This window comes from Bombyx mori, chromosome 7 (genome assembly GCF_030269925.1).
Source record: "Bombyx mori chromosome 7, ASM3026992v2".
NCBI lineage: Eukaryota > Metazoa > Arthropoda > Insecta > Lepidoptera > Bombycidae > Bombyx > Bombyx mori.
In genome coordinates, this window is record NC_085113.1 from 6736301 (window position 1) to 6759435 (window position 23135).

Below are 23135 nucleotides of genomic sequence, written 5' to 3' on the forward strand. Positions count from 1 at the left end.
ACATTCACATCTTCAATTGATTTAAAATTGCTTGTATTTTTACTTCTGTGCTATTTTCATGACACGTGTATATTAAGTCTACTAGTTACATTTTAGGAAATAAAACACAATGGGTAATAAAATGAAATGAACTGAAATTCATTTATTTGTTATATGTAGACAATTAAATAACTCTTAAATGACAAGTCAATACACATAACACAATACACATAGTACTTGATGTCTATTTACAAAATATTGGTTATATTATTATTATTAAGTTCAGTTAATTTTCTGTAGTCTTATAATATAACATTTCCTCTATTTTAAGTAAATTCTTTTTTTTCAACGAAATACATAATTTATTTTAATCAATATCTAAGTGGACCATGAGTATCATTAAAATTTCGCAATTTAAATTTCAATTCAATTAAAAATCGCCATTTTTCTTTAATAAATCTAAAATCGACTTTATATTTACAATCACTATTTCGCGGCTTTTAAGTTTTTGTTTCAATACCTTAACATCTTGTCGTAATTTTGCTTTTCTCGGGGTATTTTTTATTTCTTGCGTTTGAGTACTTGATTCTTCTTGTTTGACCTTTATATAGAACATTTTCCAGAAATTCCAACGTCATATTTACTAGAAGATCCTCCTCGTTGGCTTAACGTCAGGCAAATGATATACATGCTTGCGTGCGACGCTATTCAATACAATAAAAAAAGTTCAAAAAATACTACGTGATGGCTCTTATAATATAAAAAATACATTGCAAAATTATAGTTTTCACGATTGTTTTTTCAAATTTAGTATATGACATAGATTAAGTACAATTTACAAGACAAATGGTATTAAATATTATAATGAGAAAAAATATCTCACATTTTAAAAATATATGCTCACACTAGTAAAAATTTATCAATGAATCTGACATATGGAAGGATATTCCACAAACTGGAGAGGATTCTCGCTTAAAACCACTTACATTAAAAGTGTTCACCATGATTACACGGAAAGTTTCACGATTTTCGAAAAAAAACAAGCCACAAGCTGTATCAGTGCCATTTTAACTTCGCACTACAAACGTAAATAGACGCCATTTTTCTTTTAATCCATTCATAGCTCTTTTTCGGTGATGCCAACAATTAATCTGGCTTCCCACCAAATTCAACATGAAAACCATCAGAAATCTACGTACCTACCATTACATTTTCCATTAAACAGAGTTCTTATTAATATAGAACAATATTTTTTTTGTTAATGAGCTTTATTAATACATGATGTTCTATTAAAAATCAATATATATCATATAATCAATACTTCTTATATAATTTATTTTAATAAATTGTCATCATCAGAAACTAATTTCACCATAACTTTGTACGTTTATTTTGAACCAATTTAATTATTGACGTTGATGGAAATTCTAAATTGTCGCAACATTTTCTAGTTAAGTTTAAGTCACATCGTTTAAATAATATGTATTTAGATATATTATTGTCATAAAATGTTTAAAATCCTGTAAAGTGGATTGATTTTAACCTTTTCGATAATTTTCAACAACGCCCAAGCTACTAAAAAATCCACTAACCACTAAAAGCCATTTTTGATAACTAAGACGGGGGTCCAAATTCCGAGATTTTACGGAAAATCCCCTAAGTTAGCAACACTGCTTTTTGTTTGTAAAATGTGCGAGAGGGACACCACCACTTAATAATCATTCTCTTTTCAGACCGTTTTTCCTTACATCTTTTGCTATTTAAAAATAAACTTTAAGCCATAGAGATAAAGTATATTTTTAGTTATTATGTCAAACGAAGTAAGCACTCCAGTTAGAATAGTAACTCTATGGGAGCAAGTGAATGTGTTGAATTTCACATTTTAAAATTGGACAGACAAAGAGAGCGTAGTTTATTGAGCCAATACTTTCACTAAGAACGCCAGTCATAACTGTTTTGTTTTGTACATTTGAAAGATTTAAAAAATGCTACTGCTTTTGTTTTGCTTTACAGAAGTTTCGAGGGAACTTATCTGGAATAAGGCAGTGTAGTGTAAACTATCAATGGTGAATACAAATGTAATTTTATTCGATATTAACATAAATATATATTTTTTTGTAAATATACACGTACCCAACGAGCCCTCACGTTGAGAAAATTGAACATAAGATTAACTTTGTTATAATTACTGATCTTTATCATCAGTAATGAATTCCTACGGGTACGTAATTCCACTAAAAATAATCATGCATTGCAATTTGAGGAGCTGTACAACCGTTAAAATAAATACACTTGAGTCTTCAGTATATTCTTGATGTCAGTTGCTTGCTGGTGTTGAGAGCTACGTGCTTTCTCAAATATATAAAACTAAATTAAAGTCACCGGTTTATAGGAAATGAAAGCAGTAGGTGCTAAGTGTATAAATAAACCGAGGGTAGTAGATTTGCGAAGCTACTGCTTTTGAGCTGTTAGTCTCCTTCGGTGGCGCTCGGGCAGCTGTTAGCTAATCTCACCCCTCCTGGTCCTCCTCCTACCTATCAGTGCGTTCTCACAAAGCCCTTACCATAAATAACAACTTATTTTACAATATTATTTTGAAATTATCTTTAAGCTTAAGTACTGCGTCTGCCGTGAGTATCACTATAGGCGCCGACATACCACAATGGGCATTCAGAGACATGAGGGCTGACGGGTATATCAAACCGAAACGTGGATTTATTAGGATTAACAATGTGGATCACGTTAGATTTTTTTTGGTCTTAATTACTCGTAGTAGGTTCATATAAAAACGAATTCATCAGATAATTGTTCCCTCTATTTGATAACAACCCTGAATTTATACAACAAAAATACTGTTAGGCTTATTAATACGCACTACGGCTCATGAACTTCTGCAAATTTTAAACCTTATTACACCGAATGTTTCTAAATTTAACCTTTATTACAAAGACAAAAGCAGTTTGAAATGCGGGTGCGGCGACTAGGGGCACCGATAGAGTCCTTCCAAGGCTCGAGATTTTTAGCAAGTTTTGTGTAACTGATTTATATGCATACGGGTCACATAGTGTTTAATGGTTAATATACCAAAACTCATTCATATTATAACGTGAATAGCACTACCTACTTTGAGACATGAGAAACAAGGATTAGTACCTATCATTTGACAGAAGTAGGTACACTATCTACTTTGATCATAGTTAGTCTTCAAATAATTAAATAAATAGACGAAATTTAACAGGTGCGAAGTCAGTGTGTGTGTTTCAATCAGCTGATATCACATGCCCTTTTTAGAGTTTGGAGAACCTGCTAGAGTAAGCGGGTCGCACTATTGCGTCTGTTGTGTTTTCGTGTAACTTCCGGCTTACGAAAGCAACCAGAAGTTGAGATTTTTACAATTATGAGGAATTGGTTTTTTTTCAATTCATGTTAACTGGATTTTTATATATATTTTTTACTTTCGTGTGTTGAAATTGTATTACGGATATTAATTTTTGTGAAATAAAAGTGTGTTGAATGACGTGACTTCGAACTAGAAGATACAGATTGTTCATCACGTGCTCAAAAAGTGTTTAACGAAAGCGATATCATAGAAATAGTGCTTATTTAAGAAACACTCAATTCACTCACTCAATTCATACGATTACTTCCGATATAAATTCACATCATATGACATATGGCTAGCCTTATTTTTTACTACTTACTAAGAATCATATAATTTAAGGGTCGGCGGAAGAATAGTTCGTTATGTTTAAGTGCTCTTTATTCCGCAACTATTTACTTTGGAATATTATTTTGTCGTGATATCGTCTACGAGGGCTGCACTGAAAATTTCGGGAATTAACGAAGTGACACAACATTACTATTTAAAAATGTATTTATTGCTTTTCGAAGTATTCTCCGCGAAATTTGACACATTTTTCCATACGATGGAACCAATCATTGAAGCAACCGTTCCATTCGGAAGTTGGGGTCTCCAAAATAGCCGTTTTGTAGGCGTCCACAGCTTCTTCAGGTGATGAAAATCTCTGTCCACGCAATTTATTCTTTATTTTAGGGAAAGTATAGAAATCATTAGGGCTTAGTGCTGTAACCTTCTTTTTCATATTCCATTATTTGAAATATACTTCGAACACATTGTCATTTTTACCATCTATCATTATTATATTTTTATGCTATGTCTTGAAAACATTGTTTTATTATATTGGCGACGAGTTAAAAGAAATTAAGATGAACGATGAACAATTCGCATTATTTTTACATGCACAACAAAATCAGCAAGAACAGATTTTACAAATCTTGAAGTTGTTGGTACCAGCAGCTTGCAATACAACAGCCAAGAGCGTGACGAACGACTCTTTTACAAAACATGATACGGATAACAAGATAAGTATAATCAAAAATTTCAATATGGATAAATACAACCCAGATAGATTCAGAATTGAAGATTACATTGATTTTTTCGAAAACAAATGCAAAATTCTTGATATCAATAACAGCGACTTACAGAAGGATTTACTTTTGAATTTACTAACACCAGAGATATTCCACGAATTAAAAGTGGCTTTAACGCCTGATTTCGATATAGCTACATACAGCGAAATTTGTAACAAATTATTAGACCTCTATCGCATAAAAACGACGAGATATAGAGCCTTAACAGAATTTTGGAATTGCACTAGAGAACAAAATGAAACGATGGAGCACTATGCAAACAGATTAAAAAGTCTTAGTCGGGATTGTGGCTACACTAATGACTTCCTGGAACGACAATTACGTGACCGCTTTGCCACTGGATTGAATCATCCAGATTTAGAAACCGACTTGAAACAAAAATGGCCTGATTTAATTCAAATGGTAGACGGAATACCAAGAGAAGTAACCTTTCAACAAATTTTTACAATCTCTCAATCAAGAGAACAGGCAGAACAAGACACACCACGAACAAGTATTAAAAAAATAAATAGGCGCAAAACCAAAACCGTACCATTACATCAAAATACAACACGAAAATTAAATCCAATGCATTGTTTACGCTGTGGAAAGAAAGAACGGCACAGCCTATCACAGTGTCCAGCCAAGGACCATATTTGTAAAGAATGTAACACGAAGGCACACTTTGAGAGTTATTGCATCAAGTCTGGACGGGCATACATCAGCTATACAAAAGGGAGCCGAAAATCAGTTAAAAAAATAACAAGACATCATAAGTCCTCAACATCATCATCATCTATCAGTAATAACGAGGAAGAAAGCGATGATGAAGTTATCTGCAGCGTCTTGGGTACACGTAAGAGAGAATGCAAACAAATCGATGTACGCATCAATGACATACCTTGCACTATGGATTGGGACCCCGGCTCTGCGTATTCAATAATAAACACGACATTATGGAAAAAATTAGGATCACCATCTTTACAACCCGCCCCGAAACTTAAGGCCTACGGTAACACAAACTTAAAAACAAAGGGAATTACAAAAGTAACAGTCGAAGTCGACGGACTGCAAAAACTTCTACCTGTGGTCGTAATGAAAAATGCCAAACCAATGTTATTTGGTTTACATTGGAGTGAAGTTTTTGAAATGGAATTTCCAAAACCAGTATACTCCATCAAAACATCAACACCGATGACTCTTAAACAAATATTGGATAAACATGTACAACTCTTTGATGGAAAACTAGGAAAAGTTAACAATTATTACGTAAACATACATGTCAAACCAGAAGCTGAACCGATCCACCTTCCTGCACGGCTTATAAAATTCAGCATGAAAAAGAATATAGAAAGGGAGTTAGATCGTCTGATCTCAGAAGGGATAGTGGAAAAAGTAGATCCTAATATTACACCTATTGAATGGGCTACACCCACAGTTAACATTCTGAAATCTACAGGGGAAGTTAGGATATGTGGAGACTACAGAACTACACTTAATCCAGTACTTATTAAACATCTTCACCCAGTTCCAATTTTCGATCAACTACGCCAAAATCTCGCAAACGGTAAATTATTTTCAAAAATAGACCTTAAAGACGCATACTTACAATTTGAAATAGCACCAGATTCGAAAAAGTACTTAACGTTGTCAACCCATAAAGGGTATTTCCAATACAATAGAATGCCTTTTGGAATATCGACTGCTCCTTCAATTTTTCAACATTTTCTGGATCAACTGCTAGGCGATATCACCAATGTAGCTGTATATTTTGACGACATAGCTATAGCAGGGAAAGATCTTTCAGAACATTTACAAACTTTGTCTATTGTATTCGATCGCTTACAAAACGCTGGCCTAAAAGTTAACTTAAAGAAATGTAATTTCTTACAGAATCAGATTGAATACCTAGGTCACATAATAGATAAACATGGCATCCACCCAACCAAATCTAAAATTGATGCCATAACTAATGCTCCAGCACCGTGTAATGCAAAAGAACTACGATCATTTTTAGGACTAGTTAATTTTTACGAACGGTTTGTACCACATCTTCACGGGATTTGTTCGGATCTTCACGATCTAACTAGTGAAAAAAATAGGTGGCGTTGGACTGATCATGAAAACAGAATATTTGAAGATACAAAGAAATGCATAACTTCTTCACAACCATTAATTGCATTTGACGAGAAACGTCCCCTTTATTTAGCATGTGACGCTTCCGAAAAGGGATTGGGTGCAGTATTATTCCACAAAGACTCGAACATAGAACAACCAATTGCTTTTGCTTCAAGGAAACTACGTCCAGCGGAAATGAAATATTCCGTTATTGATCGTGAAGCTTTAGCAATAGTATTTGGTATAAAAAAATTTGATCAGTACTTGAGAGGAACAAAATTTAATCTAGTTACGGACCATAAGCCTCTTATACATATTATGGGTGCACACCGCAACCTTCCTAAACTAGCCAATAACCGATTGGTAAGATGGGCCCTAGTAGTGGGAAGTTATCAATATGACATTTACTACAGGAAAGGTGAAAATAACACATTAGCTGATTGCCTTTCCAGATTACCAAACCCTGAAACTGAACCCTCCGAGACAGAAGGGCTTGTACATAAAATAGATCTACGTCTTTTGAGCACTCGAATGACTGACCTTAATCTATCAGAACAGTTACTTATGAAAACAACTTCAAAGGATCATATACTCACAAAAGTTTGTCAAAATTTAAAAACCGGCTGGAGAGAATCAGATTACAATCCAGAAATGAAACCATTCTACAGAAACCGGACTGAATTATCTGTTGAGAATAAGATACTTATGAGGCAAGGACGCATCGTTATACCTACAGCACTCCGAAAAGCCATTCTTACATACCTTCATCGAGGACATCCTGGCATTTCTGCTATGAAAGCACTTTCACGTTACTATGTTTGGTGGCCTAACCTTGACGAAGACATAGAATTATTTGTTAAGAAATGTACCAGATGCCAACAGAACCGCCCTTGTAATCCTGAACTTCCTGTATTTTCCTGGTCCATACCAGAAGAAGTATGGGAGAGAATCCATATCGACTTTGCTGGACCGTTCGAAGGATCGTATTGGTTGGTATTGTGCGACGCTCTCTCCAAATGGGTGGAAATACGACCGATGAAACACATTAACACCAGATCACTTTGTCTTACATTAGATAACATATTTTGTACATTTGGCTTACCAAAAATGATTATATCCGATAATGGACCTCAATTTACATCTTATGAATTTAAAGAATATTGCACAAAACAGTCTATTTTACATGTCACATCATCTCCATATCATCCTCGGACAAATGGGCTGGCAGAACGTTTAGTCAGAACATTCAAAAATAGAATGGCATCGGTAGACAACACAAATCTCGAGCGCCGACTATTAGAATTTTTGTTTACATACAGAAACACTCCGCACTCGTCCACTGGTAAATCTCCAGCTGAGATGATGTTTGGACGACAATTGAATTGCATACTTTCCAACATTCGGCCAGACAAAAGAAGATTAATGCAGTATTTACAAGTAAAAGAAAACATTCGTACCACATCACCGAGTTACCGACCAAGTGACCAAGTATATATTAAAACACGCAATGATAAAATATGGGAACCAGCGGTAATTACATCCCGAAAACATAAATATTCATATATTGTTTCAACACCAGGAGGACTAGAAAAACGAAGACACGCTGATCACATCAGGCCACGCGAGTCCTCCACCTCAGAAACCCCGAGGAATGAAAGGGCGCATTCTTCTATGCTGCCGGCGACTGCTTCTCCAGACATTGGAATGGACACAACAATTGACGAAAGGCTAACTAAAAACAAGAATTCGGCAGCAGTACCATTACCTACACCGCAGTCACCTACAAATGTACAAATTTCTCCAAATTCACCTTCACAGCATTCGAAGTTATACTCCTCACCTGCTCCGGTCTCCACTCCTGTGCCATTTGCTCCGCGTCGAAGTAATCGACGTATACAGGCACCCCGCCGTCTGATCAACGAGATGTAGATGGGGAGGAATGCTGTAACCTTCTTTTTCATATTCCATTATTTGAAATATACTTCGAACACATTGTCATTTTTACCATCTATCATTATTATATTTTTATGCTATGTCTTGAAAACATTGTTTTATTATACTTAGGTCGGGGCTGTACGGCGGATGGTCTAATAATTCTATGTTTTCTTGCTCTAAAAACTCTTTTGTTCTGTGCGCGGTGTGAGAACTCGCATTGTCGTGATGGAGGATGATGCGGCGGTTGCAGTTCTTTTTACGGAGTTCAGAAACGACCTGTGGCAAACAAATGCTAGCATACCATTCTGCATTAACCGTTCTTTGTTCCTCAAGAGGAATAGTCGTAAAACATGGCCGGTTTTGGAGACAAACGTGGCCACCATTTTTTTTGCAACACTCCGTGAACGAACAATTTTTGTTGGCTTTAACTCATTTTCGAACACCCAAACTCGTGACTGGTTTTTTGTTTCGGGTTCGTACGCGTATATCCAGGATTCGTCACCTGATACAATGTTGTATACAGCATTTGAGGATCCCGTGGAATCTTTCGAGAGTTCTGACGCACCAAGTAACGCGAGCCGCTTTTTGCTCTTCACAGAGCGAATGCGGTATCCATCGGGAAAACAACTTTTTTACACCTAATTGTTCATGCAAGATGATTTGTATTTGACTCATGCCAATGTCTAAAGTTGCTTGAATTTCGCGGTATGTCACATTTCGATCTTCCTCAATCAGCTTACGCACAGCATCAACGTTTTCTTGGGTGACTGCAGTTTTTGGACGACCTTGACGGGGATCATCACTGAGCTTGACACGTCCACGTTGAAACTCAGCAAACCAGCGATAAATTGTGGTTTTGGATGGGGCTTCATCACCAAACGCAGAAATCATCCAGTCAACACACTGTTTTTGTGTTAAACCACTTCGAGTCATAATAAATCATCGCTCTTGAATTTTCTCGAGTCAATTCCATTTTCTCAACGACTAAACAAGTTGGACAAAACCTCGTGACAAGACCGAGAATCTTTTTTTAAATAAATAAATGGTAATCGATTTTTAAAACCAAGGAGTTTTCAATTAAAAATATTTTAATATGACAGGAACAGTGGAAATATTCCATTCCCGATACTTTTAGTGCAGCCTAGTATTCTGTACAGCGCGCTGCATGACGCCGTGGACAGGGGAAAGTGGAAAAAGATCCTAAAATTGAAGCTCATGGGTGATGGTAGTCACGACCCTCAGACATGAGGAACGCGACTCGAGGAGGAGGAGTATTCTGTAAGAACACTATCAACAGTTTTCGAATTGATATGATATACCTTTGGTGGAACACCCTATACATATATACATATACGGGGTGTCCCACATTAATATTATTATTCAGCGCCTGTCGCCACGATTTTACCGTTATTAAAAAATATATTATATACTCGACAGGTTGCGCAATACATATGAGTGGTTTTTCTCAACAAAGCCTTTGAAATGAAACGAATTTAACGCAAAAAAATTGAACTCTAAGATATTTAGAAAAATTTACATAACCTAAATTTAATTACATATACACTCGAAATTTTAATATTTATATAAGCGACCAGGGGCGCAGCTTCTAGTGTTCCTTGTGTATTAAAGTATAATCCCTGTGCAATAGAAACATTGATTTTATATATTTTTAAAATATTTGTGGGTTTGTATATACATACTGATAATTATTTTCAAACTGTTTTCATAATAAAAATAAAACTCTATAAAACATTTATTTCTTTATAAGAGTTTCCAACAAGAGATACACTTTTCCATCTCTAACAAAATATGTAATACCAATTTTCATGACATCAGTAAATAAATTTGTGGTTTTATAAATATGTACATACTCATTTATTTTTAGAAAATTCGCTTTTTTTCTAGTGTGTACTGTTAATTTATTTCAATCAATTATTGAATGAATATTGTTCAACAAATATTATTACTATTATTCTACGAAGCCAGCCCCATTTTATGTAGAAGATTAATAAGAAGAATTGACATTATTAACAAATTAAATTGTGATACTGTAAGTAATTATATGGCTGCAAAACCACTTTTGATATGTGCAACTTCAGCCAATCAGCAAATCAATTTATTATTCGAATAACTGTTTTAATCAAAGACTAAAGTAAAATGAATACACAACTATATTTTAATATTATATAATTTAATTAGTGTACATACAAACATTTTGTAATGTTGGAGTATAATAATTAATCGAACTAATAAGCACTTTCATCAAATAGCTAGTGAAAGAGTGTGTAAGTAGTTTTCCAACCATAATATTCAACTGCAATAAAACCAAATTAATAAAATTAAGAGGAGTCAGTAGGTTTCGAGTAGAGAGAAACACAATATCTACAAGTTGTCAATCAACATTGAACTGGAGCGCGGCAAAGAAAAGATTATATTTTTATACTCTACGACTACCTCTATCACGCTCGTGGCGGCTCCCACGCCTTCAAATAAATACTATAACTCAACGTCAACAAAACCGGTGCCGGTCGAGAGCCGCGGTGTCCGCGCGGGATGACGGCGGCCACGTCCTCGACCGGTTCGATCGAAACATTCCACCACTATAACTCCTCTAAGACAAAGGAAACCACACTGATATTTCGAAAGCCAACGAAACGAACGTATCCCAAGCGTTCACTAGGAGGAGTCAGCGAGAAACGAGGAGCGGCGGGCGGCTAGCGTCAGTGGGCATCCGCGGCGGCGTCGGCGCGGGGCCGCACCGGCAGCTTGGTGCGCGGCGTCGGCTTGACGCGGGGGGCGGGGGGAGCGGGCGCGGCGCGCGGCGCGACGGGCGCGGCGGGCGCGGGGGCCGGCGGCGCGGCGGGGGGCGGGGCGCGAGCCGGCGCCGCGCGACCTAGCGACGCCAGCATCAATCCGCGCAGCAACGCCGCACGACTCTCTGTCTCTGACGCGCTCGCAGTACTCGCACCTCCTGTGTACCAGATTTCATTATTACACCTCAAATATTTTATTCCAAAATATCAGAAAGATCGACATGTGAACGAGCTGACCGTCCAACTATTGTTAAGTATTTACCGGAGTCCATGGGCATCAACGTCAATGCTATCACCTATCTTGAGACAGGACTTTCAAGTTTTTATACGTATAACGGCTCCCCCGCCTCAGACACCTGAGAAATACGCGGCCCCCTACTATCAGTAAACTTTTTTTTAATTATTATTGAAGGATTACTGGTGGCCCGAAGACCTTTCCAATTTCACAAGGACAGATGGGCGAGCAAAGGCTCAGCCAGGCAGGGTGGGATTTGGTAACAGCTGCTCGAGCGCTTCCGAAGAAGACCTAACAACTCAGAGCAACTTTTTTTATTGCTTAGATGGGTGGACGAGCTCACAGTCCACCTGGTGTTAAGTGGTTGCTAGAGCCCATCGACATCTACAACGTAAATGCGCCACCCACCTTGAGATATTAAGTTTAAGGTCTCAGTATAGTTACAACGGCTGCCCCACCCTTCAAACCGAAACGCATTACTGCTTCACGGCAGAAATAGGCAAGGCGGTGGTACCTACACGCGCGGACTCACAACAGGTCCTACCATCAGTAAAAAGTTATAACGGGTACCGTATACACGGAGACTATGTGTGAACGTAAGCCCACTGAGTTTCTCGCCGGATCTTCTCAGTAGGTCGCGTTTCCTATCCGGTAGTAGATTCTGCGAAGCACGGCCCTTGCTAGGGTTCGTGTTAGCAACGTCAACAGGTTTGAGCCCCATGAGCTCACCTACTAGATAAGGCGACGCTGATATATCCTCACAAGGCTATCATCAGCTTAGGTAGAAAAAGAAAAACGTAGCCTTACCCAGGAAAGAAGCGAGCAGGAACTGTGAGTCGCTGCTGTCGTGCTGCAGCTGCTGCAGTTGCGCGGCGGGCTGGGGCGCGGGGGGCGGCGCGGCCGTCGAGCTGGCGGCCCCGCGGCGCGGCAACCGCTCCAGCTGCTGTCGCGCCGCCTGCACACACACACACACGTTCAACATACACGTCTACGTACAAGGGCGGATCCAGCTTCGGCGTCAGGAGGGGGTCACATAGTCAACATTTTCGATGCGTTCGTTCCCAAACGTTTTCCATCATACAAACTTATTATATTATATTAAATTAATTAAATATTGAAGGTATGTAGACACATAAAATCTCTATGGTGACAAAATATGTAAATAAAATCATTATGTTCAATTAGTGATCCATCTAAGTCCTGGAACCAGCTCAGGGGGGGGTCATGACCCCCACGACCCCCCTGGATCCGTACGTCTACGTACACTCTTAGGCGTGTAATACACACAAACGACGTAAGTCTTAAACGCGATTTAAATTTATATAGAAGAGGCAAAGCGACGACGACGAAGCTGCGCTTGCTTTGTTACAACACATTAGTGTTGTAACTCTGTTATGCTGCTAGTCATTATTTGTAGAAGTCTAGAGAAGGTTTAAAAGGTAGATAAATATGAAAATGCTCGGAATTAAATAAAAATAACAATTCTGTTTTTCCTTTGATGTGTCCCCCGTCGGACGGATTCCTTTTGTTTGTTTTAAATTAGTTTAATACAAAAGTTTAGGTCTTTTATTTATCGATTCAGGTACTACGAAGCCTGCCGGGTCAACTAGTCTTTAATATAATTGACAGACGATATTTCGGTAGATAACTTATACGAAGAATTTAACTTGTTGAAAAGAAAGTTCTGTATACAAATGTTTTGAAGCGGCATCGTGGCTGCGCCGCGCCGAACTCCTCGCCGTTTGTGTATTTCGCGCCTTAGAGGTTGGTTTCTTACGGCGTTGTCTTGCACGTTTATTTGCAGTATACATCTTAACGAATGAATAATGCACATACATTGTGCATGTCGTTTGTACTCCAAAAAGCCGTACACTGTTTATGCGTTTAAACGAATACTCAACGGACTTGTTAAGCAAATCGAATGAACTTTAACGTTGGCGCATAGTATATATAGCTGTCTCGTTCACACGTTCGTTTTTACACGAATGAAAATCTCCTGTACGAACACCCGGGTGATTGTACGTTAAAATAACGAATACAAAGAAAACGTGCAGGACAATGCCGTGTGAACCCAACCTTACTGTATGCAACTGCACCCGATTTAAGTGTATTTCATTACTTAGTCCTGATATTCTGTATAAAACAACTATAAGAACTCTACATTGCTTAAAGTCTGTTGTCAAATTGAGAATAGATTAAATATTGTTGTTTGTCTTTAACATTTTTGTCTAAAGTGTATTAGTCTTGGCGAGATCTGTGATTACAAGAATTATAATAGTATTTGACAATAGAACCATATTAGTGTACAAACTTATAGTTTCAATTAATTATAGTCAAATTTCGACCTCCGGGGGACCACTTGTAAAAACGACTGAGATGGAGAAGAAATAAATAATAGTTTAAAAAAACTAAAAAACACGCTTTATATAAAATTCAACTAAAAAATAGAAAATAAATTTTAATAAATTTAAATTGAAAATAGTGTATTGTCATCGGTCCTCGATAACGACTACAAAGTTCGAATGAAATCTGGCCATTTAAAGTGGGTCAAAATCGCGTCTAAAGGAGTCAGTTACAAACATACATACAAGTGAAGCTAATATAAAGCGTGTAATAACGAGCGAGATGTAGAAGAAATAAAATGATATTGACAGTTGCCTGGTGTCGTTCAAGCTGCAGCTGCATCTGTAGCTGCTGGAGCTGGCTGGGAGTGCCGGGCTGCGCGCCGCGCCGCACGCCCGACAGCTGGGAGAGGAGCTCCGCGATCGGATCCACCACCGCGTCCCGGGACGACGGCGACAGCGACGAGATCCCGCCCCCACCGGTGCTGTTCAACAAACACAACGCATATTCTTTCAACTATGATCAAACTTCAAACTGATGAATCGGCGGTAAAATTTATCTTCTACCGAAACCTAATCTGTCTAATCTAATACTATATTTTTAGGTTTTGCCTATTACCTTACTAGTTGTTACCATATGCGGCGTCTCCGGAGTGGACTAAGAAAAGTTTTTTTAGTCCACCACCAGTTTATTTAGTCCAAGTTTCCAGTCCATAAATAAATAAATAAACAATAAGACCATCGTCTTTTCGCATTAAAAGTGTACAATTTCAAAAAAACATTCAAAATTGAGTTAATATGCGGAATCATTTGGTATCACAAGTATATTTCTCATAAATACTGTCAAAAGAGCGTAGTTTAGATTTTGTTTTTTTTTTGTTTTCCTATGTTTTGACTACTATGAACAAAATTAATACATAATTTTATCTTACTTTAAAAGACAGATAATATAACTGGTAAAAAATAAATGTTGCAAAGATGATTAATATTAAAAATATCACATGTTAAACCTTTAAAACACTCTCCTGTAAAATTAGTATGTTTTGAGATTATACAGTTTTAATGAGAGAAGACGAATATTTGAATGCCCGCTGAGTTTTTTGCCAGTTCTTCTCAGGACGGAGGCTAGTTTTTGTGAATTGGCGGTATGTAGTTCTTTTGACGTTCAACAAGTATGTACAGTCCGCGCGCGAGCTCCGAGGATTCGGGGGCTGAGGAAGCGGGCGGGCGTGCACAGCGCCCGACCGTCGTTTCATACCCCGCACTCTCCCAGTACTAGTGTCGACCTTAACGTGAGAGTACGCTTACCGACTCGTTACGTGTGATTTCTAATATAAATAGTCTTACACTTATAAGTCTTTTTTGATGAAAAAATTTGATGAAAAAGGAATGGCGAGCACTAGCATAATAAACATGTCTTAGCATTAGAGGAACATTACTGGCAAAAGGATGGCTTAATGGAGGATGTTGTCGAATCATTTATTATTGAAGTACGCGAGGAGAGTGACAATAGTACATAAAATACTTCAACTACTGATTAATCTGATTGCGAGAGTAATTAATAAGATTTCACGTTAATTTTGTTCAATAAGTATCAGTTCATTAAATTAAATTCATACGTGATCAATTGTTTTTTTTTATTTGAAGTTCATAATACCCTCATAAAACTATTTTATAATTTACACTCGCCCGAAGGCTTAAGATGTGTTAGTATCGATAGCGCAATATCGACTAATTACAACACTAGCTCATTACGTCAACATTCCTTAAAATTCCTCGGAGATCGCGCGCGGGCTGTACTTTCATTGATGTTGAATAAAAAATTTTTTATTTTTATTTGATTTGATTTGAATGCGAACCTGAACTGCATGTTGGTACGGCGCGCGCGACTCACGCCGCGACCGGAGTGGGGCATGCGTCGTACTCCGCCATGCCGGATACCACTGGGTTCATCGTGCGTTATGTCAAGGATTTCATATTAATACGCATGACAAACATAATTTCAAAAAAAAAACCATAGTATATCATAATATGTCATACCAAACATTGACCAATTAATATTATTATTATTTTCAGATCAAATATACACGCAGGATATAGGATAGGTAATGTAAAAAAAAATCATATCGTAATAAATTACCCCAGCGAGTGCCTATTGACTGTTGTTTAAAAAATCTTAAAATTCTGTCCATCTTAGAGCATTAGCACAAAAAAATATTTAAATTCATTAAAATACAAAACTTGCCTTTTTTATATTAGCTATAAATACGGCCATAAATAAAATACGTCATATTGTCTATATTAACATCTAAAAACTGTTGTGCTCCCGATCTGTCGCTCTCTGGGCGTGAATTGCGCACAGCATATAAACATAGCAAGCAACACAGCGTATTTCCCTATGCTGAAGCATTTAAATTTTATGCTAAAACTTTTAATTATTAAAAAGGATATCAAAAAAGAGATGAGATCTCTAGACCCGGTCCTGTGCTCGAGTGTAAGATGGCCAGCAAAGTCATCCGTGACGAAATTAGGCTCACCACCTGGCATTGATGCACACACCGGACAAACTACCTGAAAATTGAGGAAAGAATGGAAACACATGTTAATTGTGCCACACTGGTTATCTCCTTCTTTGTTTCTCTCTCTCTCTTCCTAGCTACTCATCGCAGGTGGCGGTGGGGTTAGTCTTCCTTATTTTTCTGCTCCACCTTGATCTTTCTTAGATATCATCGTCACTAATATTGCATTCCCTCTTGTCTTGGATCTTCAACTAGGACTCTGACCGTGGAGGTCAAGCTGCTTCGCCAAATTATGTTTCTTTTATTGGCCTTGTAGGCAGTTGAACATACGGCTCACCTGATGGTCGTTACCGCAAAAGGCGCCACGGGTGCCACAATCTCATCCATAAGCCATTAAATGATTTCTAAATTCGTTAATAAGTAAAATCACGAACCAGCAAACACACTATTGCCTTTATTACAGGATTTAAGTAGGATTGCTGACAATGGGTATTAATTCTTCTTTAATACGACTCAAGTCTCTGATAATGTTGTCGAGAATACTATTGGTTTAACTGTATTGTAAACATGAAGATTTGAAATGTGTTACTGTTTTAAATTAAACATAGGGACCAATAATTGTAAACAATTTATTAAAATAATATTATGTTTTAACCGTAACTTACGGCAAGGGTTGTGTCAGCGTGTTCCGCCGTTACATGCTCCATGAGACCAGTGTCGGTAAAACCCATGCGGTTACAAAAAGGACACGTGTACGCCTGTGACTGTTCCAATGTTAATGCTTCTCCTCCATAATATAAATCTGAAATTTTAGAAATGATTGTTTATTATCTATTTGCTTCAATTCAAATTATGTACGTATAAAGGATTTCATAATATAATGCTTTGTACTGTCAATGTTGCCAATTCAAAAAAATTTCATTCTTCAATAAGAGACCCATAAGCGGCACCAGAGGAAAAGTCTTCAGTGGTTAATGTTAGGAATCAAAAAATTATCGTTGTTTGAAAGTTAATGTTTATTTCATCAACATCGCCCTACTGACTCAAAGGAAGGATATTGACTAATAAGCTCAAACTCACAAAGTCACAAACTCCTCCCGCATTATATAGTGAATGAAAAGCCATATATTTTTATTTATTTAAATGTTCTTAAATTCCATTACATTTACGTTTTCTAACTATTTAAAACAGAGCTGCAATTTTATTTCATTGTACTTTAATTGATACATGGAGTTTAGGTTTAAACCAATTTTAAACTTAAAAAAGGCATCATTTCACCTTAATGCAATCAATAATTCTTAAATCAAGTTTCACCATCTGATTTAAATATTTTTGTTAGAATTCGGGTGGCTTAGATCTCCTCAAATAATTATGATTTTGAAGAAGCGAGTAATTAGACAGTCTAGATATTAAATGGTATATTTGAAAAAATTATATTGTAGTCGTCGTGGCCTAAAGGATAAGACGTCCGGTGCATTCGTATCGAGCGATGCGCCGGTGTTCGAATCTCGCTGGCGGGTACCAATTTTTCTAATGAAATACGTACTCAACAAATGTTCACGATTGACTTCCACGGTGAAGGAATAACATCGTGCAGTAAAAATCAAACCCGCAAAATTATAATTTGCGTAATTACTGGTGGTAGGACCTCTTGTGAGTCCGCACGGGTAGGTACCACCGCCCCGCCTATTTCTGCCGTGAAGCAGTAATGCGTTTCGGTTTCAAGGGTGGGGCAGCCGTTGTGACTATACTGAGACCTTAGAACTATATCTCAAGGTGTGTGGCGCATTTACGTTGTAGATGTCTATGGGCTCCAGTAACCACTTAACACCAGGTGGGCTGTGAGCTCGTCCACACATCTTAGCAATAAAAAAATAAAAAAAAACTTTCGGAATCTAAAATAGAGTTTAAATATCAAGTTTCCAGTATCCCTCGCTAGATGTCGCTATCAGGAATCTTAGTGCTGATTATGTTTTCCAGTAGCAACTTTTGCTTTCGACTCCTAAGGTTGAATAACTTGAAATAAATTGAATAATTTTATTCATAACAAAACATGAAAAATATGTAAAAAAATGTAATAAGCAAATATGTTTTCGTCTACTCGTATTTTATTTGAACTTATAAAGTTAGTTTTCCTTGTAATTTAGATATATAATTTAAAAATAAGTAAGTAAAGATTATAATGTGATATAAATTAAAATATTATTCTTTTTTTTGTTGTGCGATATTGTTAATGTAGTTGCATTGCAGTTGAGTTGTAGTTCCAGTAATTTCAAATCAAAGTATCGTATGAACTATTCAATGGTATTAACAAATAACAGACACATCACATTGGTCTCATACAAGATAAGGTTTCGAATATTGAATTTAACCTCTCCACAGGATTTCTAGTATGATTGTAACATACGTGGCAACCTGCAGTATAAACTAGGTCAGTGATGGATTAAATAACCACCGTTATGCCATCAACCACCTAAAAATGGATTGTGTCAGGTCAGCCAGAGTATATTTTCAGTTTCAACTTTCAGGCCAAAATACATATACATAAAGAGTCAAAGAAATTCAAATAGTGTTCCTATCAACAAAAATCAAGAATTTACTTCAAAATTAAAGATATTCTCGTTCTGTGAATCAAGCATTAAAGTGATGACCCCTCGATGACCCCAGAATAGGTCGGAAAAATTAAAAATAAAAATTGTGGCATTATGGGTTAGAGAAAAGATAAACACATTTACATTTTCCAATTAATAAAACCCAATTACTAAATATTCCATTAAATCTACTAGTAATTTCTGTTCGAACAATGTTATGGGTTGCCCATTCCCAGCAAGTTTTACACTTCAAGAGTTAATGGAGGTCTACCTATAAACTGAAAACTACAAATAGATTTGTAATCCTGTTTTCACTCATCATAGTTTTGATACACCATGTAATAATTAGTACTAATGGTGTTAATTTTGTTATGCTGGGTATGCTGGTATTTTAGTAAAAGTAGTGAACTAGCAAGTGACAAAATGTGAATTAGGAAATAAAATTGCAACTTGTAAAAAAAGTATAATAATATCATAAAGAGTTTTGATTTGCTTTCATTCATTTCCCACAGTTAGGACTGATTCAATTTAATTGTTTACTATTACATTTTTTACTGATGCATCAAAATTGAATTCGAATAGCAATGTGGGCGCTGCTTTTCTTAATGCAACCACAAAAGTTTGGAGTTTACATAAATTACCTGTCGAGGCAAGTGTTTTTAGTGGAGAATGTATAGCTATTCTAAGCTGCATTACTCATATTATGGAAAAATCTATCAACCCTTCAGTAATTTTCACAGACTCTCTAAGTGCCTTACAGGCCATTTCCGGTCACCCTTTTAAAACTTGCATCCATAACCATATTATTTGTAAAATAAAGGAATGCCTTCTTAGATGCCATAACAGTAATATCATTGTTGAACTAGCATGGGTTCCTGCTCATGTCGGCATTAAAGGAAATGAGTATGCAGATGATTTGGCAAAAAAGGCTACATTGCACGGTGATAACATTTTTTTTTATAATACAATGACTGATATATTAAGTATTGCTAAGAAAACTTTATTCCGTGACTGGAGCATAGAATGGGAATCTTTTAAGTATAAGTATTCTATAATCCAACCAACAATACCCCATTCCCCATGGTTTTTTAAGTACAGAAATCTTAACAAAAGTACCACTAGCATTCTTATCAGAATGCGACTGGGTCACGTTTGCTCTCCTGTCCAGCTGTTCAAATTCAAAGTAAGAAATACAGCAATATGCGACTGTGGATCCGAGGAAGGTACTGTGGATCATATATTCTTCAACTGCATTCTTAACAATAATTGTGATTCCCTATATACTTTATTAAAAAACATAATCCCCTTCCCCATCAACATGAACTTCCTATTAACTTTCCCCAGTAAAAAGGTAGTCTACTCGCTTGCATCTTTCATAGACACTAATAATATAAAATTGTAGTTCCTACTAACTGTTAAATACAAAAATTGTAAAACTAAATAGGTAACTCTATTTTCAGTTCATGCCTGTAAATGTTATGTAAATGTCCTAGCATAATTATGTTGATACCTCCACTACCCGACGTTGGCAAAATTGTACTTTAATCTAAGTAACAAAAGCCAGAAAGAAAAGAAAAAAAAAAAAAAAAAAGCTTTGCTGAATTCTAGAAATCTTATATTTAATTTATTTTAGGTCATGCATATCATTTTACAATTTTTAGTCTTTATAATATAGAAATCACATCACAGTATTTACTATTTATTTTGAGATCACTATATAAGTACTGTTTTATTTGGAGCTGGGTATAATATATTCTGTTTTGTTAAGGGACGTATTATGTTAAATACAAGATGGTTTGTCTTACCAAAATCACTTCTAGAAAGAATGCACTGCATGGGGTGTTCGGTAGTGTGTTGATTCGTGGTAGCGCCGGACTCGTAGCAAGTAGCGCACAAGTCGTAATCGATGCAAATCAAACATTTGTATCGTCGTCCTCTAAAGTTATTTTTCAAACAAGAATCACAGCTGACTCCTGAAATTTGTCAATAAATACAATGACGACATAACTGTTCTTTGTTCTTCAGTAAAATATATTTTTTCCGCTTAGTAACTATGTGTTCAACTATTTTATCATGTCTGTTCTTAAATTTCGCAATAAAATTCAGTCACAAAAGCATCTACCAAATTTTGATTATCATTACCCACCTTCATGGCGATTCATTTTCGCCAGAGAACGTCGTTGAAAAAACACTTGTTGGCACCAAAAAGGCCTCTATTTTGGGAGCTATTAAATTTACTAATGTAAAATAGGCAGCACAACAAATTATTATTAACAAAATACAAGGTTTATAACAAAAATTTCCAAGCAAACCTAACCCAACCAGGTCATAATGACGTCACATGAATGAATGACAAATACATTTTACACAGATGAAACAAATTCATTTTGCAAAGACCACAATGTACATAGTTTTCTTTTCACAAAATGAATTTTACCAAGACCAATACTATTTAGGGATCTTAAGAAACAACAAAGTAGCAAATGCTTATTATATTTTTAAGTGACCATTGAAGCTCCAACACTCATCTGGTACAAGACCGAGCTATCACAATCCGATCACCCCAATCTCGATGCGGACGCTTTCGATCACTATGTATGCGGTGAAACAACACATCTTAAGATCTTAAGATCTAACACAGGTCACTCACATGCGCACGAATACGCAAACCCGCAAGTGTAGGACGACATTTGCGAATGATTATGCAAAGTTTTCGCTGCATTCGTGGTTTTCCAAGCTGTGTCGCTTTTTTACCAGACATCAAAGCGCGCGAACCTCGAGCCTTCGCGTAGTCTCCCACACATTCGCTTGTCCAGTTGCGCCGACGATTGCGAAGGTAACGAACGTATCGCCATTTTCATAGTTCGTGACGTATACTGTGTAGCGTATCTTCATCAAAAGAAATCCCATAAAAACAGCATGGCTGTTAATGATGTCTGGGAAAGAATTCAAAAATATTTTTCTTTTCAATGTTCTATTGACGAATTAAAAATGAAGAGAAATTCATGAGACAATCGTAAACAAGTGTAGGAGGAAGCGCAAACGGGTTCGCAAATTGAGTATGCGAACCCATTTGCACAGCCGCTAGGTTTGCGAATGAATGTTTGACGGCCGGTTACCTATTTCAAACCTCTATACTTTTCTTTTGTTGCCATAATATTAAAAATGTTTGCTTTCAACAAATGTTTTTATTAGTTTTATTAAAGTTTATACTCCAAACTATTGCTATTAACTCAAAGAGCAAAGAAGACAAAATTGCCACCACCGTCAAGTGTGTCAATGTCGTGTTGAAGTTCTTTTTTCCTTCTTAATTAATTTGTAGGATTAAGAATTATTTTGGCGGGAACACGAGGAGACAAGTTTATGTATTGTTTTATTTATTTATTTAATATATTTTGTACGCACAGCTGTTAGAAAAAACACCACAATAAGGATACAGAGTACAAGGGCACTACTTATTTCATGTTGAAATCTCTTCCAGTAGGCCCGCAAAAGGAAAGAAGAATTACTTTATTATATTTTACTTTGTTAATGTAATGTTTCTTCTCCAAAAAGTCCACTGGAAATTCTAATGAGATTATATTTCAATCCATATCATCTCGGTTTCATCCCAATTTATTAATGTATCTTATTAAACAACTTCATTTCTTTCGTTCCATAACATTTTTCATAAAACATAATATTTATTTAAAAGATTAAGCTGTATGATGCTTGATACGTAAGCGTTTTCAGTTGGAAAAACGAAACACTAGGTACTTTAAGCTATGGTGTTTTTAAACTGGCTATAGCTTTGAGGACTTTTTGGCGGGAACGCGAGGAGTGAAGATGTGTGATTTGTTTTATTTTGTCTATTTAGTGTTTCTTCAGCTTTAAATGTGTAATAACGATGGTTTATTGACTGTTCTGTGTATCTGTGAAAGTGCGCAAATGTGGGAAAATGAAACAAATCCGCTGGACGTAAGTTCTCGGGATCCTCTAAAAAGTCCACTGAAAAAATCTCAGTAAAGGACCACCATTTTACTGAGATTATATTTCATTACATATCATCTCATTTCATTTAATTTCATCACAGTTGATTAATGTCTCAAATTAATCATCTTCATTTCATTTCATTTATCTCCATATTATCATTTTTCATAAAAATAAGAATATAAATTAAAATAGGACACGAC

At 36.4% G+C, this 23135-nt stretch overlaps 2 protein-coding genes across 2 annotated transcripts; one reads left to right on the plus strand and one right to left on the minus strand.

Moving 5' to 3' along the window:
* Nucleotides 1–4206: 4206 nt before the first annotated feature.
* Nucleotides 4207–8457, plus strand: LOC134199110 (uncharacterized protein K02A2.6-like). The gene has a single exon (XM_062669283.1). It carries the CDS (start codon nucleotides 4207–4209, stop codon nucleotides 8455–8457), a length of 4251 nt encoding a protein of 1416 aa, XP_062525267.1.
* A 2178-nt stretch (nucleotides 8458–10635) lies between these two features.
* On the minus strand, nucleotides 10636–21356 carry LOC101742658 (E3 ubiquitin-protein ligase KCMF1). The gene is made up of 8 exons (XM_038012044.2): nucleotides 21110–21356; nucleotides 20769–20936; nucleotides 17038–17174; nucleotides 16305–16424; nucleotides 15713–15807; nucleotides 14164–14338; nucleotides 12319–12466; nucleotides 10636–11434 (listed from the first exon to the last, which is right to left on the minus strand). Exons 1-8 carry the CDS (start codon nucleotides 21123–21125, stop codon nucleotides 11184–11186), a joined length of 1110 nt encoding a protein of 369 aa, XP_037867972.1. The 5' UTR covers nucleotides 21126–21356; the 3' UTR covers nucleotides 10636–11183.
* Between the last annotated feature and the right edge of the window lie 1779 nt (nucleotides 21357–23135).